We start from the raw sequence: 17479 nt of genomic DNA on the forward strand, positions 1-17479 counted from the left end.
CTTCAAAAATAAATTAAGGCACGAAGACAAAATAGCAGTTCCAAAACCCAATTTAACCATTTTTAGAGAAGGCTTTAGTTTATTTGAACTGAAAATGTTTAATACAATGCCAAAAGAAATGTGATTAAAAAAATATACACTTTTTTCAAAACTATTGAAATTATGGCCATTAAGAAAACTAAACATAAATGTTCTTCTGCATTCTATTAGTTAAAATGTTTTATTTACATCAGAGTTGCACATAAGTATAGATTTATATGTAATGCAGACTTTTGATAAATGAGACTTTTCCAATCAAAATTAATTGATAACATTTTATCTGAGCTATCACGATTTTAATTTAGCATGAAGGAACCTCTGCACAGGCTTTGCCTTTAGAGGCCCAGTACAGTACATTCATAAAAGTATGTTTAACTTTAACTTTTTTTAAATATGTATGTAACACTTTTATGAATAAAGATATTCTTATTCTTAAAAATGTTTACAGGAATTAAATTTTTGTTTACAAGTCCTTGAGAATGTAACGGTACTGTTGCAGGCCGTTGTGAATCCCCTGCAAGCCTTTTTCAACAGTCTGGTTTACCGACGGTCCAGCGAACGGCTGGTTTCTCCATTCCACCGCAAGGCGAACCAGGAGGCGAGTGAGACGACACCGCTCGTGGCAAGCGACATCAACGGCACTTCTCTGGTCTCGTGAGACTCCTCACTTTTAATTCGCTGTAGTGGTATTCTCGCTTTTAACTACCAACTGGAGTGCAGAGACACTAATTGGTTCCATATAACGGCAGTTTTACATAAACTGTTTTATTAATTTGTAAAAACACATTCCATTGTACCTCATAGAGGTCATATACAATACGAAAATGAGAGATTTTCTCCTTAAATATAAAATAGTTTATTTACTTTCAGAGAAATACAGTGGCTTACTTTATAAAAATTGCAAGGTAGCGTCAGTTTTAAATTGTCCATACTTTGTAAAAGTTTTATATTTAGTATTTTGCTAGGGGTTGCTCAGCTGAAGAGAGCAAAACAACAGTTCATAATACCCAACAATATAAAATTGCAATTTTGTCAATATCAATTATAACCAAGATGTGATTTCCGCTTCCAATCATTTGTTGCTTTATAAGGTAAAATGTTTTTATTATCTAATCTAACACTTGTAAAAGAGGTGAAAAAACGTGAATTATCTTTTATCCTGTTAAAATGGATTAGGTCTGTTTGTTTATTGAGAACAATTCAGATTTGAATACTACTTGTGAAATCATTTTTAGGTAATCAGATAGATTTTATTCAATCATGTTCATTTGAAAGTGGTGCAAATTTCAGAGTGTTGGATAGATAAGAATATAGAGCAGAGAAGCTCAAATCAGGTATGATCTTAGTCAATTAGATCGGGGAAAAAAAGGAAATCTATCTATTAATCGGTAGCTGTACATTTTGTCAGTCACAGACAATGAAAAATTACTATTAATCCAGAACTACAGAAAACATCTCCTACATTAATATTGCTAGTATTTAATGTAATATTTAATATTAATTATAGTATGTAATACCTAAATTTATATTGTTTTTAAAAGATCTCTTCCTGCACCTCACTTTCTAAATATATTTTATCCAACTCTGTCGTATATTTTTAGTTTTTTTTGTTTTAATAAAAAGGGGTCCATCACTGTGATTGGAATTTTTTTATAATTTTTTATGCATTGGTTATTGTACTATGAGATTTTTATTTATGTTAAATGGTTGTTTTATACTCAAAGTAAAATGAACAATATTTTATTGTTAGCTTGTAGTTTATACACTAGTCTATTTTAGTTGTAAAAGAAATGTGTACCTTTCTTATTTTATAAACTTGTTAAAACTTATTACTAAAATAATGTTTTTTATAATACATATAAACTTTACTGTTATGGTTGTGTACAACTTTGTGAGCATCGTGTTTTTGTGGATTTAATATTTGAGGTTGCTCTATTGTAACCTCTGTTGAGTATAATACAAAGTTATTATATAAAGTATGATTTAAAATGTAGATTTATATTTAACTTTGCAATATAATAACCTTTCTAATTCTAACATATAATTTTTAAGTTATTTTGGTTATTTAAAAAATTAATTAATTCGCATAGTTAAAAAACTTTGTATTACTTTTTTTGGAATATAGAACAGAATATTTATCTTTATAAAAATTATTCTAATTATGTTATAGACAGTAAAATTTAATAGTTTGTAAATGCCTAGATATTTTTAGACAATGTTATAAAATTCTCTTTATTGAATAAAATTCATGCTGATGAATAAATGTTGCAACATCAAAATTGTCAATTTAATGGGTAAACAGGTGTTCAAAAGCCATTTAATCCTTTCGATGTCATCCATGTATCCAAAGGACTACCATTTTTTATTAAAAAGGAATATGATTGTAAGACAAATATATTAAAAATGGATTATTCTTTCCAAAAAAATATGTTATACATGTCGTTTGTAAGGCTATGCATTCCAGGTCAGGCTTAGCTCTGGCTGTATATTTTTCAACAGTTTCATCGTTTCCGTCTTTTTGGTTTGATTTTTAATTAATTTTTCTACACTGTACTTGTAAAATGCTTCGGTTTTTTTCTACTAACTATTTTACTTAAGTGCAGATTATTCATCAAACTGTTAATTGTAATAAATGTTAATACATTTTATTCCTGTATAATACAATGTGCAAGAATGCATTTTAAAAGTATTGTTTTATTTAATAATATTGATACATGAGTGAGAAATTTAGGGTGACTGGGATATTGAAAATTAAAAATAAAATTATGAAAACGACATTGCACCTCAATATATAAAATTTATTTTACGTACTGTATGTGTGTGGTTTTAGTAGTATTTTGATTTATCCAGCTTAAAAGATGAAATGTAGAACATTAGTCGTTCAATTGTATAAAGTAAAATTACTTCTTTTGCAATTAAAAGGCGTTGGAAAGATATTCTCTTTCATTCCAAAAATCAAATAAAACAATAATTGGCCAAGTACTTAGTACATGTTTATCTGTTACTACAATACCTTTACCATGTTACGTACATTTATTTTTTGCGTAGTTTACAAAAAACGTAGTTTAATCTAATATAATCATGGTAGCCAATAACTTTTACACCCATATTTTTATATATTAGAATTTTTCAAAGCTCAATAAAATTGTATTTTACAACAAACAAGCTTCGTTTATTTCCAGAAAGGTCTCCCACAACTCCAGTTTTCAGTATAATCTATGAAACTAATAAGGAAAATAGCACAAGTAACTATAAAAAACATATACTTTATTACATTAAAAAATAATCATCATTTTACCCAAATAAACAAATTATGTTTACAAAAATGTATTTAAAGTCTGTAAAATACTTACATAACACGATTACAATATTTGCTTTGGTATTGTATATTTTGGTTTATCAATTTCCCTCATCTAGTACCCGTTAATCTCCCTCATTTTATATGTTAACCTCCCTCATTTTATAACCGAGATCTGTACCTCCCAGACAACTCAGTCCACCAGGCTGGCCTCTGCATGCTGCCCGGGGACTGCAAAAAGGCTTGCTGCAAGTTCTTGTACACCTGGAAATGTTTTATTAAAGTATTATAAAAGTGTGTGTACTTTTATAACATACATACAACTAGCCTATAATCTAGCTCTATTTTTGAGCAATCGTTTTATAGATTAGATACATTGCTATTAACACAAGACATCAAGCAAAAAAAATTGGTTTTCAATTGAACCTAAATTTCTTGCACATACAAGATCTAAAATTTAATGTATGTTCAGGAGATCATAGAGTGGATGCGCCAGGTTACCTACAAAACAAAAAAAATGCGCCTTCTGAAGTGATGAATGGTGTTCTGATGCTGCATGACGCCATTGATTGCTCGCGATCTATGACTGAAGAGCGGATCACAGAGAGTACTTTTGAAAGAAAAAAGAACAGCTGATGTAGCAGCCAGATCACACCTAAAATGCAAGTCACGTTCAGTCAGACACCTTTGCAAATGGCCTTGATGGTGGGAACACCCACACCTGCTGCAAACCGAGGAGCAATTGGCCCAGTTAAGAACAGCAAAGGTTTGAAGAAGGAAAGGCCAGATGAGACCAAGCGGAGGCAGTAGCGTCTCCTGAAATATTCCCACGGCGACCTCCCTCCGACTCTCACGTGCATTTACCAAACATCTGGGCTATCCAAAATCGGCAGAAGGCCAAAAAGCTCTTTGTGGCTGATGTAGCAGTAGCAGGAATGACACCAATTCCACAGCCAACCATCAATAACAAAGGAAGAAGGGTGGCTAACGGACTTCTGATCAAGCCTACAGAAGGGAAGACATTCGCTCAGGTTCTTGGAGAGACCCGAGCATAGACTGAGGTAAGTTGGATGTTGCTGAAGGGCTTGGCACTGGAAGGCATTTGTTTGGGTTAGGTGTGTGGACTTCAATCCCAACGAGAGTATCGTAGACTTCTGGACAAAGATTGACAATTTGGAGAGCGTTTGATGGTAATATCGTGGTCACCACCGATGACTTTAATGCCAAAGTTTTGGAGTGGGGTTTGACCCATACAAATGCCAGAGGAAGATACATTCTTGAGATGGTTGCAAGAACAGGACTCGCTGTGATCAATGAGGGAAGTGTATTCACTTTGCGCAGACCGGGATACACCCAGACAATACTGGATATTGTGTTATCATTTATATAATTTAAACAATTGATTATTTATTAAATATGCTTTTGAATTTTGTGTAAAACATTAATGGTTAACATGTCTGCATACAAGTTGATTTTCAATGTTAGCCGTTACAGCAACGTGATGGAACTCGTTGAAAATGAATGTTTGCCAGTATTAGGGTTAAAATTATAAAACACCCAAAATATCCATCAGACAATTAATATGACTCACCTCTCCGTTAGAGTGGCCAAGGGCAGAGTTGAGCACAAAGTCTGGGGGAGCGACAGAATCTACGAGAGCCACCGCCTCCAGTCTGAGCTGATCACAGAGGCTGAGGATGGCCGACTGTATCAGCTGACTCTCGGCAGGACCTTGAATGTAGCCACCTGTTCAAACAGGTCGTTTAAAGGTTTCGACTGTCAAACCGTCTGGCCATCCATAAAATAACATACTTGTAACAAAAAATATATCAGATTTAAAATTTAATACAAACATTTTTAGGCACCCACAACAACTTATAACCATTGTCAAATCTTTGTAAACTAACGAAAACTAACAATATTGACATCAATTTTAATGAATTCTGTGATGGTGCGCTAATGTGAAGTTAGCATGTTTTAACCTTGAAAAAATAGGATTGACTTTTTACGCCTACTTCATTTATTAGAAGGGGGACGGTTCAATTACTCCACTGATCGTTGGCCCAACGACCCTCCTGGAAGAAATGTAATTTTTGCAGACGGTCGTTGGGCCCAACGACCCTATTTTGTTCAGTTTCTGTAAATTGTAAATATAGGGTCGTTGGTCCAACGAACCTTATAGTTTTTATTTACTGGTATAGGTTCATTGGGCCAACGGTCAGTGGTGTAATTGGACCATGAATTAATATTAAGCAATAATATTTAAATGGGGTCGTTGGCCCCATTTAGTTATGTATTACTTTATGAAACAAATCAGTCCGATTACACCACTGATCGTTGGGCCAATCACCCTCTTATTTAAAACTAAACTAATGTTTGGGTCGTTGGGCCAACAATCGGTGGATTAATCGAACCAGACCCATTAGAAGGACTACTATAAGTTTAATATTAAAATGCAAACAATAACGTTACCTTGGTACAAGTAGACCAGATGTTTCTCTATGCTGGTGAGTGCGTACAGAGCGCACAGTTTGGTTAGAACGGCTCTGATGTTACCGTCGGTGGCTTGACAACAAAGATCCCAGAAGCACTGAATTATATAATGCTATAAGCAAACAGGTTGCATTGAAAAGTCCGTTGTAAAGTAATATTATAAGATCCAATAATCACATAAAGGTGATTTATTAAAATGGTAATTCACCTTCTTGAAAACCAACTTTCAGAACTAAGTGAACATAGGAGAATCGAAAATTAAATATTTATCTTAAATACTGTTTTAAATCAAAACTGTGTATTAAATTAGCTTATTGACTATTAATTCTGCAAAGTCTGGAATTACACAGACTTATCTTAAGAGACAAGTAAATTTAAAATTGCTCTAATTTGATTTTCTAACCTAATTTGCGTAATCAAAATGTTGATTCTTTAATGACTGTTGAAAATACAAGTTTTTGTTTTTAAAGATAATTTCAAAATAATAACCACAAATTTAAACTTGATACAATTTCATTTTTTCATGAAACTTGATCATGGACATGTTGGCCCCTCGACTGAACAAATCAACTATAAATAGGTTCTTACCTTTTGTCAAAGTACGTCAAACCTGTGAGTGATGCAGAGAAATTCTAGATTTTTTTGCATTCAGCCGATTTGGCAATACATGTACTTATTTGTGTAAATGTGTTTGTGAACTATGTTTGCCTATTTTTTGTAATGAATGTTTCTTTGGAACTGTTTTCACTACGTCTCAATTCGTTTCCGATGATCGATGCTCCGATAACCAGTGTTTTACTGTACTTGCAAAATCCTAACCATCCTAATTATTCACAGTATGATCAGGATGTTACAGAGTTTGACCAACCTCAATATAAACGATGGAGAGGGTTCGAGCGTTGAACACCTGGGAATGGTTGCGTGCGGTGAAGGAGTCTTTGCCAAGTTTTACGTGAGCGTTGTAAGTTTCTGATGTTTTCTGGACAAGCCAGCAAACCAGCCACTGGTACGCTTGCAGAATCACTGAACAGTTCAAATCATCCATAAATTGGTTACATGAAGATTTTTTACCATTTCAGCTGGACAAAACAAATGAGCAATTGTTAACTTCAAGAGAGTTTTGAACGACCAAAAAGGGTAACATGGTTCTAAAACTAATTAATTTTACAAAATAATAAACATTTGCCTTGTCTTTAAATTCAGAGTTGAAAGGAGTTAGAATTATGCCAAGAAATAATTGATTGTCTTAATATATAATGTTATGTAAATCATTAATAAAAAGTGTATTATTTTAATTAATAATGTGTAAGTTTACAATATTGTGCTGTAGTTATCAAGACAGCATATGGAGAGAGGAGAGGTAGATGACAATTTAATTAAATTAAACAAATTAATAGACAAAAATTTAATTATTTAATGACAATGCTCAACTGGCAATGTCCATGATTAAAGGTAACTAAAACAAAATTAGTCTTATAATAATAAAATAAACGGTATTTCTTGCTTTAAAATTTAAAGTGATAACCTACATATGTTGAACCATTGAAAATGTTCTTACTAATGAAATTAATTTTGTGTAATAAGTCCTGCTATTTTTCTTGGGTCCAATTTATTAAATTAAACGTTCATACATAAAGAGAACCAATAATTTCATCCAACTGGATATAGGTCACATAAAGAACTTGAGAAACTAGTGCAATTAGTTTTTCTTTGAAATTATTCGTCGTTGATGATCAATCCTGGGATAATATTGCTTGTGAATCTTTGAAATTCGAGTGATTCAAAAAAAATACAACTGATTGCGTACTCCCTACGATAACAATGAGTAAGCCAAATCCACTGAACTTACTTAAGCCTCTTGTATCAATGAGTTTCAAACCAGGATTGGCTGCTTCTTAAATGTTTATTGAGATGAGTATTTAATCTATTTAACTATATTTATTTATGAAACTATTATCGAATCAGAAGATGTTTGCACAGCCATACACAAAACCCCCTCACTTTACCGACGACTGTTTTTGTACTGTTGAAATCAAACAGAACATTGTCTTCTGAGTGAAAAAAAGATTGGTGCTACATACAGACTGTGTCAATTTATAATAGTGGTAACAGACTATAAAAATATACCAGAGATGTAACAAACTATTTGTGATTAAAGTAGCCACCACCAAACAGGGGACTATCATTCATATTGTTTCACTTCAGTGATAATCACTGTATCCTACATATAGAGATAATAACCAAAGAAGGAAAGGAAAAGAGGACGATGGAAAAAGAGCAGGATTGCATCTGCAATTGGAAGTAAAAAAAAAAAAAAAGATCGACAATAATCTCTAGAAAACACAAAAATGAACTTCAGTAGACAATATAAAATAAATATACAATAATAAAGAAGAAAATAGAGAATCAACATGGAAACATAATAGATAAAGATGACAAAGAACAACCAACCTGGTGGGTGACATAGTTCTGCCTCTGTACGAGCCGCCATCTTGTCAGGTTGTGTCTGGTAGAGGAAGGAGACAGAGCCGAGGGGAGAGGGAAAGCGTGAGTTATCCCTCCGCCGCCACAACTGCAGCAGCCAGTTGCTGGCCTGTTGTTGCAACACGTTGTTCTCCCCTTCGTACGTACAGTTACTGTCGTTATTGTTCCTCAACTCCCCCAAACCGGCACCTGAGACACACCATTATTAGCTCAAACCCAAACATTTGTCCACTAGTCTAATGGCAAATTATAACAAAGTATTATTGGACATAGGCTCCCAAAAAGAATTGGCTCATAGCCAGGTGGAAACCATTATTATGTTGAAAATGGCTGATATATACTAAAAACAGTTGACACATGAAGGCTGTTTGGAAAGTATCTGCTGATTACTCCTTATCTATGGCAGCTAATGTTATCAGATTCAGCAAGCATTATCTCTGTATCCTCCTGGATGCACAGAGAATATCTCATTCATACCTCTAATAAGTCACATCAGTCAATGTTCTTCTTCTCTTCTTCTATGGGGCGGCCTATTGCCATACACTTAAGCCAATGGCCTTTTGCGCACACCATAAGGCCTACCAGTCTATGATTTCAGCAGTTTTACAAACCGCAGAAAACAACCTATCAGGTCCTCCTGGGGAAATTCACCACTCTTGTCCAAACTACCAAAGATGGCATACCGCTCCCTTGCCATTGCAGGGCAATCAAAAAGCAGATGTTCGGCAGTTTCCTCCTGCTCATCACACATTCTACAGGGCACATCCTCCCGAAGGATACTGACTCTGTGAAGATGCTTCCTCAAGTGATCATGACACGTGTTGAATGCATGTATAGCTTCAAAGGATTTTCTCCCTACAAAATGACAGATCATTAATATTAGCGAATTTGTATCAAGTTTTATTTCAAACTCAGGAAAACATGTGTGGACATGATTGAAATAATTCAGCAAGACTTTCAGGAGGAAGCCATGTCCCCAACTTCCATTAATTTGTGGCTCAACTGTTTTAGAAATGGTCATGATTCAATCGAAAGTGATCCACATACTGGCCAGTCTACATCAACACGAAAACAGCGATCATGTGGGGTTAGCAGTCACAATATCAATCGCACAACAGTGCATGATTTAGAGATAGAGTTGCACATACCAAAAATATTGTTGCCGAAATTCTTTCCGTAACAAATTGTTGTGAAATTTGTTCACTAAAGATTACAAGGAGTGGCGTTTAGAAGTCGTGCAAGAGTTGTACGAAACCATAACACTGACACTGACTTCTGGCAGTTCCTGAAATTGGAATCCTTACTCCAAAGAACCAGAATTCAAACAGTTGAATAGGTCAAACTGAACGTTGAAGCTAATAGTGGTCTCGAAGTCAAGTTTTGCTGCTTCTATCACGAACAGTGTTATGTTTTGTTATTTGAGTTACTCATTGGCTGGACCATCACTCCTTTTAATATTATTGTTGATTTTTGGGACACCTTTATATATGTGTAAAATAACTTTTTTTCTTCAATTTGAAATTTTTAACATACAATTGATGCTTTAATGATGGTGATGTGCCATGATGATTCTCGCTAACGAGTCGTGATCACGACTCATAGCACTTGTAGGGTTAATTTTTCATAGTTTGGAACTTCACACATAACTACTACTTTCATTTTAAACTACAACAAAGATGAATTGAGGATTTAGAGCTGTCTCACATTTAAGATATCCGTGACCGCCACAGGCTTCCCTACACTCCTGTATCGCCTGGGCTGCAGTCCAGCTGCAGACTGCCTTGGCTGCTGACGTCACAGCATGCATCTCTAGCAGCTCGTCTGCCTGTCAACAACACTAATTACTAGGTATACATTTAGATTTGTAACAGATTGAAAATGAATATTGGTTTTATTTTGATAAATGAGGAATAATAATCAATTTCTGAATCAGTGGAAATGAAATAAACTCGATATTTTTAAACGTAAGGGTAAAGTGTATTTTAGAAAATTGTAAATGACAAGAAAGAGAGGTCACCAAATAAGGTAATGTTTACCGAGCTGGCTTCTGATTGATTAGCGGAATCGTGTGAGAGTGGGGCGATAACCAGCACGCACTTGAGCAGGAAGGGACCTACAGCCAGTCACGGCCAGCTTGATCACCATGTGGCGATGGATCCAGGATGTCGTAAGTCATTAGTCACCAAAAATTAGTATCTTATCATAAACTGTATTAATGATTCTAAATTTTGAATAACAGGAAATTTCCTTTTACTGTTTAAAGTTTTGAAACAAACCTGATTAAAATTTTTAACTGAACAAATGACAATTTGTTTAATTTGTCCTGAGTGAACTCGAGTCCTAAATCAACTTTTAACAAATATTACAATTGACTTTAAACAGTTCAAAATTAAATTAAGTTAAGGGTGTTAAGGGAAACTTAAATCATTTCAAACGTGGACTACATATCTGTACTTTACATACAGGAAGTAATAATTTATTGGAACAATCTCTTAGATCGGAAAAGAAAAGAGGCCATATTTGTACGAAAAGATGCTATTGTATTTGTATAGATGATGAAGCTTGGAATGTGAATCTGAAGAGATTTAAGTTAGTTAAAGGTGCATGGTTAAAACATAATGCCTTTATTCCATACATGATTATTTAGCCTGCGACTTTAGCACAGTTAAGATCTTATGAGTTAAATAACTTTAATTGTTTATTGTATTTGTTTAGATTTTATCATACTTATTTTTTATGTGAAGTATTTTAATTTGATTTAATTTAGATAAAACTAAAATTTTAAAAACTTAATAAAAAAAATTTAGGTTCTCTTTTTAATAGATTACATTTTTGTTATTACGTGAAGGAATATATTGATCATGCTTAACCCTTTGAGTGCCGCAGCGTCTACATAGTAGATGTTGTGAAATGTGCATAAATTGCCGGCATCTACCCAGTAGACGATTTTTATTTAATTAATATCACATATAATTCATTTTTGTTTTGACAAATAACTTATTTCACGGCAATCTACAAGTTTCGAACTATCAATTGTGATTGATTTTTATTGTTCACCGCCCCCTTGTAGTTATTTGTCATCAGAAAAAAACAGATGACGCAATAGTTGGTCAGCTGCTACTTGTTGCCATTAACTACACAGTTTCGTTCATTGTGTGTTTTACATTGTGCTAGTTTCGTGCGTTTATGCTGAAAACTGTTGTTATTACTATTCTGCAATTGTGTTCAGTAAAACTTAGAATGCATTTACAAACTTCTTTTTCCGTGTTTAGTGACATATATTTTATTGTTGGATTGGTGATGAACTAAAACGCAAGTTCCAATCAAACTATTGATTTTAGGTGAAGTAAGGTTATAGAAGTAAGGTTATATTGTAGGCCTGTGTATATTTTTATATACTTTTTATATAATTAGTATTTTACAGTCGTCTTACTTCATTGAGTGAAATAGGGTAGTTATAATATTGTTTCTAAACTTTTGACAAACTTGAACAAAAATTGCTTTTTGTTGTATTTTATATATATTGCAGTATCTGGTTAAATATTACTGTAACACACCATATTATGCATGATTTTTGTTCAGTTTTTCATGCTCTTTCATATGGTATAGCTAAAAAAATATTGTATAAATAAAATTTTAGTTCAAACTTGAAATTTATTTTTTTTCATTTTTTAGTTTTTTGTTATAACCTATATTCTTTTTGTGTAAATAAAAACAAAATTATAATATTATATGGAAAAAATACCTTGTTTTATTACACAAAACAAACAAAAAAAAATTATTCAAATCGGTTGAATAGTTTTTTTAATATAGTTTTTTCCCCACACGCTTGCAAAAACAGAAGGCAATGCTACGGCAATTTATGCGTATGACTTGGGAAATATGCTGTGGCACTCAAAGGGTTAATGTATAATAAAAAGTCAATAAAACACGTTATTTAAATCCAATTCTTTCATTGTTTCAGAAATGAACTTTACAATTACAATTTGAACTTATTAATTCAAACCAGGTTATTTTTAGATTTATATTAAATGATATTGTAACTAAAAATAGGTTTTTCTAACCTTACTGAGCATTTCTGCTGGATCTTCCAATGCTTGGGAGATGTGAAACTGTCTCGTGTTGACCGCTCGAGTAAAAGCCTTGAAGGCAAACAGGGCTGCGAGGTGTGGGAACAGTCTCCATTGCTGCCAACACGGTGAAATTGTAAAACTCCTTTTTAGTGTTAAATGAAGAAACATTAGTGGTAATATTCTTTATGAAACCGTATTATCATGGTAAGTTGTTAAACTAAAAATTTGAATATGTTTTTGAACACATTGTTTAAATAACAAAAAGTGTAAAATGTTCCACTAACTTTTTCTTCTATAGTTCAAACATTTATTCTATCTTTTAAACACATGTTTCCTGTTAATTCTAGATTTGGATGTTATCTATTGTTTGATTTTATTTTATGGGCAAAATGTTTTTCTAAGTTTGTTTTGTTGAAGATGTGATTTTAATATTTAATAAATAAAATAATTGGTGAACATTTAATAAAAACAACTGGAATCTTTTAAAGATAACTTTGATCTTGATTACATAAACATAATGTTTTAGGTAAAATTTATAATTTTAGGGTGTTTTTAAATAACCTTATTTTTTAACTGCTAACAATAAAGTGGTTCTCTCAATATAGCCCAAAATATGTGGCAATGTATTTCAAAATCATATTATTATTATGATCGGTATCACATTTTTTCTTCCATTTTCCCCAAAATTAAAATTCAATCTTTCATAACCATTGAACTGATATTTTTAAAGATACAGTTTAAGCTTTTCTGTGAATGATAAGTAGGAATGGGCTATATAAATAATACATGTTTTAATGAAATAATAAAACGTTTCATTGTAAGTTTATTTTTAACCAAAAATATGTTTTTGGAAAATAATTGTAATTTTTTAAATGTCTGGATATTAACTAACTATTTGTTTTAATCAGTTCAATGATTTGATTAGAGCTGATGCTTACACAATACACAGACATAATTATTATATATACGTATAAGTATTTAGCCTTGGAAGAAGCGTTGAAAGAGAAATAAGAAATAGGAAACTAGGTATAAGCATTGGAACTAAGATAGGAGCACTGGCATTTGCGGATGACGTGGTGTTAGTTTCCAATGACAGAGATGAACTGATGGAGATGACAGGAATATTAATAGACAAAACCCGGTCAATAGGACTGGAAATTAACGACGCTAAGACAAAGTTGATTTATTTTAGGCGAGGAAATAATGGTAGAGAAGATTTGGAAATACTGAACCATAAATTCGATCATGTTGAAAGATTCAAAATACCTCGGAGCAATAGTTAATTCAAAGAGTAATGAACTAATAGAAATCCAAAATAGAATAAATTTGGCAAATAGAAGCATGTACGCATTAAATAATATTTTAAAATCAAAATTACTGTCTTACAAAACAAAATTAAGAATATATAAGACCGTTATAAGACCAGTTCTTCTCTATGGAGCAGAGACATGGATTATAGATAAACAGGCAGAAAAGAAATTGGTTACATTCAAGAATAAAATTTTGAGGAAAATTTTTGGACCTATTAGAGATGGAGATGGATGGAGAATCAGGCACAACCAAGAAATCAGAGAGATGTTTCAATCTCCAGACGTTGTAGGAGAAGCAAAAGAGCAAGAGACTTCGGTGGGCAGGCCATGTGATGAGGAGGGAGGATGATAAATTGATTAAAGAGGTTTGGAAACACAATCCAGTTGGAAGAAGACCTCGAGGTAGACCCAAAAATCGCTGGAAGGACCAGGTGGAGAAGGACTTGCGGAAATTGAGAGCGGGTCAGGGGGATTGTGAAGACAGGGAGAGATGGAGGCAGCTGGTTGGCGAGGCCAAATACCACCTAGGGTATCCATGGCCATGGGAGTAAGAGTAAGTACGTATAAGTATGGACATTTTTTTGTGAAACCCACATTTTGGACTCAGGGGTCTCAAAACAGATATTATATTGAGAACCATAATTTGATTTATTTACATCTCATCATTTTGTTGTGAGATAAAGTAAAAAAAAGGAACTTAGTTAAATAAGATTTCACTTCCCTTACTATACATGAATACTGAAGAACAAATCACATCCACAGAAACATTCTTCCTCCAGAAGATATCACAATTGACTTAGAACCTCAAGAATAAACAATATACCAACCATAAAAGCATATATTTGGAACATAATCTTGATACACTGAAACTGAATCACAACTAGAAGCGGCACTACCTGAAGTTGATATTCGATGATGGAGAGCTCGGGGACCTCACCCGGCCCGAACTGTCTCCGAGCTGCCGAGTACCTGACTGCGATGCTGATGGCGTTGGTGAGATATGCCACTGCTAGGTTTTTACACACCCCGATCCGTCCACCAATGAGCGTACCCAGCGCAGCTCCTGCGTCATCCAACGTTCACTCTCATTATCAAACATTTTGCACACATTAAATAATAATGATGATAAATAGTTTGTTAATTTGGATAGTAAATTTAAGTACTAAAAGAAAGATACATTTCAAATTTTTGGCCCATGTCGGAATGTCGTGTAGAGTGACGTATATCAAAAACAGTGAGTTCTATCACAAAAATCTGACTATTATGAAGTTGATGCCATTTTGAAAGATCATTGAAAATCCTGTTTCAATTTTGTGATTTGTTTGATGAATGTAAATTTATTAAACATTCGTCGACAGGTCTGTGAGGTATACAGAAAAATGTGATGGATTATTTAGTGGTAGAAGATTGGAGTGGCAATTCAATGATGGATGTTAAAATGTGCATCACGATTAACAAAATTGGCGCCCAAATGAGAGTCCTTCTTTGATTAATGAAGAACTTGGTGAGGTTGGTGAAAACGTTAAAAAAAACTGTTCATTTTCTGATCTTAATATGACTTCTTCATGAAATTGTTCATCAACAATTGGGATTTTGTAAAGTTTGTGTTCACTAGATACCAACAATTTTACCAAAGAACACAAAAATATATCCTGTGTAACAAACTTGAGTTTCGGAAAAATTCTAATAACGACGATTATCATCATCAATGCATGTCACCAGCAAAGAATAATGGCAAGTATTTTTGACAAATCGTAAAATTATGTGAGCAGAGGTTAGCAACATATATGGTGCTTTCCTAGTGGATATTTTGCTGTGAACCACAACAGTAAAACTGTATCAAGTAAGTAGAGTCTCACTAATCCAAACTAATTGGGAACGAACACTGTACAGATTCGCGGGAATTCGGAATAGGCGAATTTCATGAATAATATTGAAATATCGGTATTGATCGGCTTGTGAACAAGTGAAAGTCGGAGGGGAAGGGCAGTTTAATCACACTCAGATGCGGCAAATGCCCTTGACCTCGCTTTACGCTACAACGAACACGCTTCATCAACACCAAACGATGTTATTATTATGCGGCGATGGCGAAAACATTGCATGTTCAAGTTGATTCACTGCACTTCTTAAAAAAAAATAACTGACTTTACTTTCTAAGTGTGTGTAAATTTATTTAGTGTTTAAATCAAGATTAGTCTCTAAGCTTCGTTATGTCTTTATTAAACGTCCTTGTACAGTATATTTGGTATAATAATAAATGTTTTTTCACTAGCATCTTTTAAATTTCTACTTACTTCTACTAATTTTACTTTTCTTTTAGTTTTAAAGTTAAAAATAAGATTTAATAATTTTTGTTATTAAAAAAAAATTTTTTATTGGTACTTTTTCCAAACTCTGTTCACAACAGCCGGATTTTCGGAATATCGGGTTCTGGAATATCGGGGACCGGAATAGCGGGGTTCGGAATAGCGGGGAGTAGTATACTTTGGCCGTTCCTGGGACAACGCACCCGAGACCGGTTCTGGGACAAACCGTGTGAGACCGAATCTGGGACAGAATTTTTTAGAGAGCGACTAAGAGTGCGAGTATGGGTGGTCAGAACCGCGCCGCGCGAATCACCACGCATGTCATCGCTGTCCCGCCACCGCCACCACGCGTTGTTATTTACCACAATTGTGAGTATGTATGTGTTTGTGATTTACTGATCAGATCTAAATAGACGATGTTGTTTACATGGTTGTTCTGGAGCAGTTGGTTGTTTTGGTCTACAAGTGTGATTGTGATCTGTTGAATCTTTCGTAAACCGCTCCGAAGAGGTATGTAGTGTTTTTCTTGAGGTGATTGAGATATTTTGTAGCCGTGTGGTACATTAGGGGAAAAGGAGTAGAGGATTGCTGTCTCCAAATGTTTGTGAGAGTGAACATCATGATTGACAAGACTGTTGTTGACAATATTGCAGTGTATCTCGATGACATCAACGGCTCTGAGATTCGGTGGATTCGATGCAATTACATTTTCATTTGAGTTGAAGTAAGACGATTCTTTTTGTAAGTTTGTTGCATCAGATTTTTCAAAACCTAAGAGATCACTAACGGTTTTATCCAAGTAGAATTTAATTGGAGAATTAATTGATATTTTGTCACCATCTTTAAAGATCTTGAATTCGTCAGAATTTATACTAAGATTCAACGACTGTATGTAATCTCTGAAACTCTTTTCAAGTTTTTCAATGGTCCAGTAACCACATTGAAGTATCAGTGGTTTCGGAATGAAATGTATTTCCAAGTCCCAAAAATAGACTTTTGCATGTTGCAACAAGTTGTATATGTTGTTCTCAGAGTAAAATCCAACAAGAGCCATATAATACTCTACGTTTGGATCCAAGTGGATGGGGTGTTCTAGATGGAGAGTCAGTACAGACTCAGTTCCAGTTAGTTTGAGTAATGGCATGGTTGCAGTTTTTTATATACTTATAATTCTATACAAGTTTTAGATGAAGTTGCTACCATCATGGAAGTCTTCAAAACCTCTTTCCATATATTTTTTATTTCGTTGTTGAATTTTTTCTGCATGATGTATATCTTGCCTTCTAATTCACTCAATTGAACTTTGACAACCACATCATATGGCTCCACTGCTTTGCTCACTTGACCAATTCTCTGGTGGTTTTTCAGTAGGAAGCTGCCCCATATCTTTTCACCATTTACGGTACTAGTGGGGACAATCTCGATCGCATTTATTATTTTTTCCGATTTTACCAAATGCGATTCCAATAATTT

At 33.8% G+C, this 17479-nt stretch overlaps 2 protein-coding genes across 3 annotated transcripts in view; one reads left to right on the top strand and one right to left on the bottom strand.

The window, feature by feature from the left end:
- The window catches only part of LOC124367979 (G-protein coupled receptor 143-like), a 28650-nt gene extending 25449 nt beyond the window's left edge, over window positions 1-3201 (top strand). For both annotated transcript variants that reach the window (XM_046825229.1, XM_046825230.1), the window contains exon 8: window positions 539-3201. In XM_046825229.1, the coding sequence (XP_046681185.1) occupies window positions 539-697 (159 nt within the window). In that variant the 3' untranslated portion in view covers window positions 698-3201. The remainder of the gene's footprint in view (window positions 1-538) is intronic.
- Window positions 3202-3285: 84 nt separating this feature from the next.
- LOC124367978 (peroxisomal acyl-coenzyme A oxidase 3-like) overlaps window positions 3286-17479 on the bottom strand; it is a 69267-nt gene continuing 55073 nt past the window's right edge. Inside the window, exons 9-16 of the mRNA XM_046825228.1 lie at window positions 14594-14760; window positions 12379-12501; window positions 10019-10139; window positions 8282-8503; window positions 6699-6853; window positions 5810-5942; window positions 4929-5083; window positions 3286-3601 (exon numbers count right to left, since the gene is read on the bottom strand). Coding sequence (XP_046681184.1) covers window positions 3500-3601; window positions 4929-5083; window positions 5810-5942; window positions 6699-6853; window positions 8282-8503; window positions 10019-10139; window positions 12379-12501; window positions 14594-14760 — 1178 coding nt within the window. The 3' untranslated portion in view covers window positions 3286-3499. The remainder of the gene's footprint in view (window positions 3602-4928; window positions 5084-5809; window positions 5943-6698; window positions 6854-8281; window positions 8504-10018; window positions 10140-12378; window positions 12502-14593; window positions 14761-17479) is intronic.

The sequence above is a fragment of the Homalodisca vitripennis genome, chromosome 8, assembly GCF_021130785.1.
Source record: "Homalodisca vitripennis isolate AUS2020 chromosome 8, UT_GWSS_2.1, whole genome shotgun sequence".
Lineage (NCBI taxonomy): Eukaryota > Metazoa > Arthropoda > Insecta > Hemiptera > Cicadellidae > Homalodisca > Homalodisca vitripennis.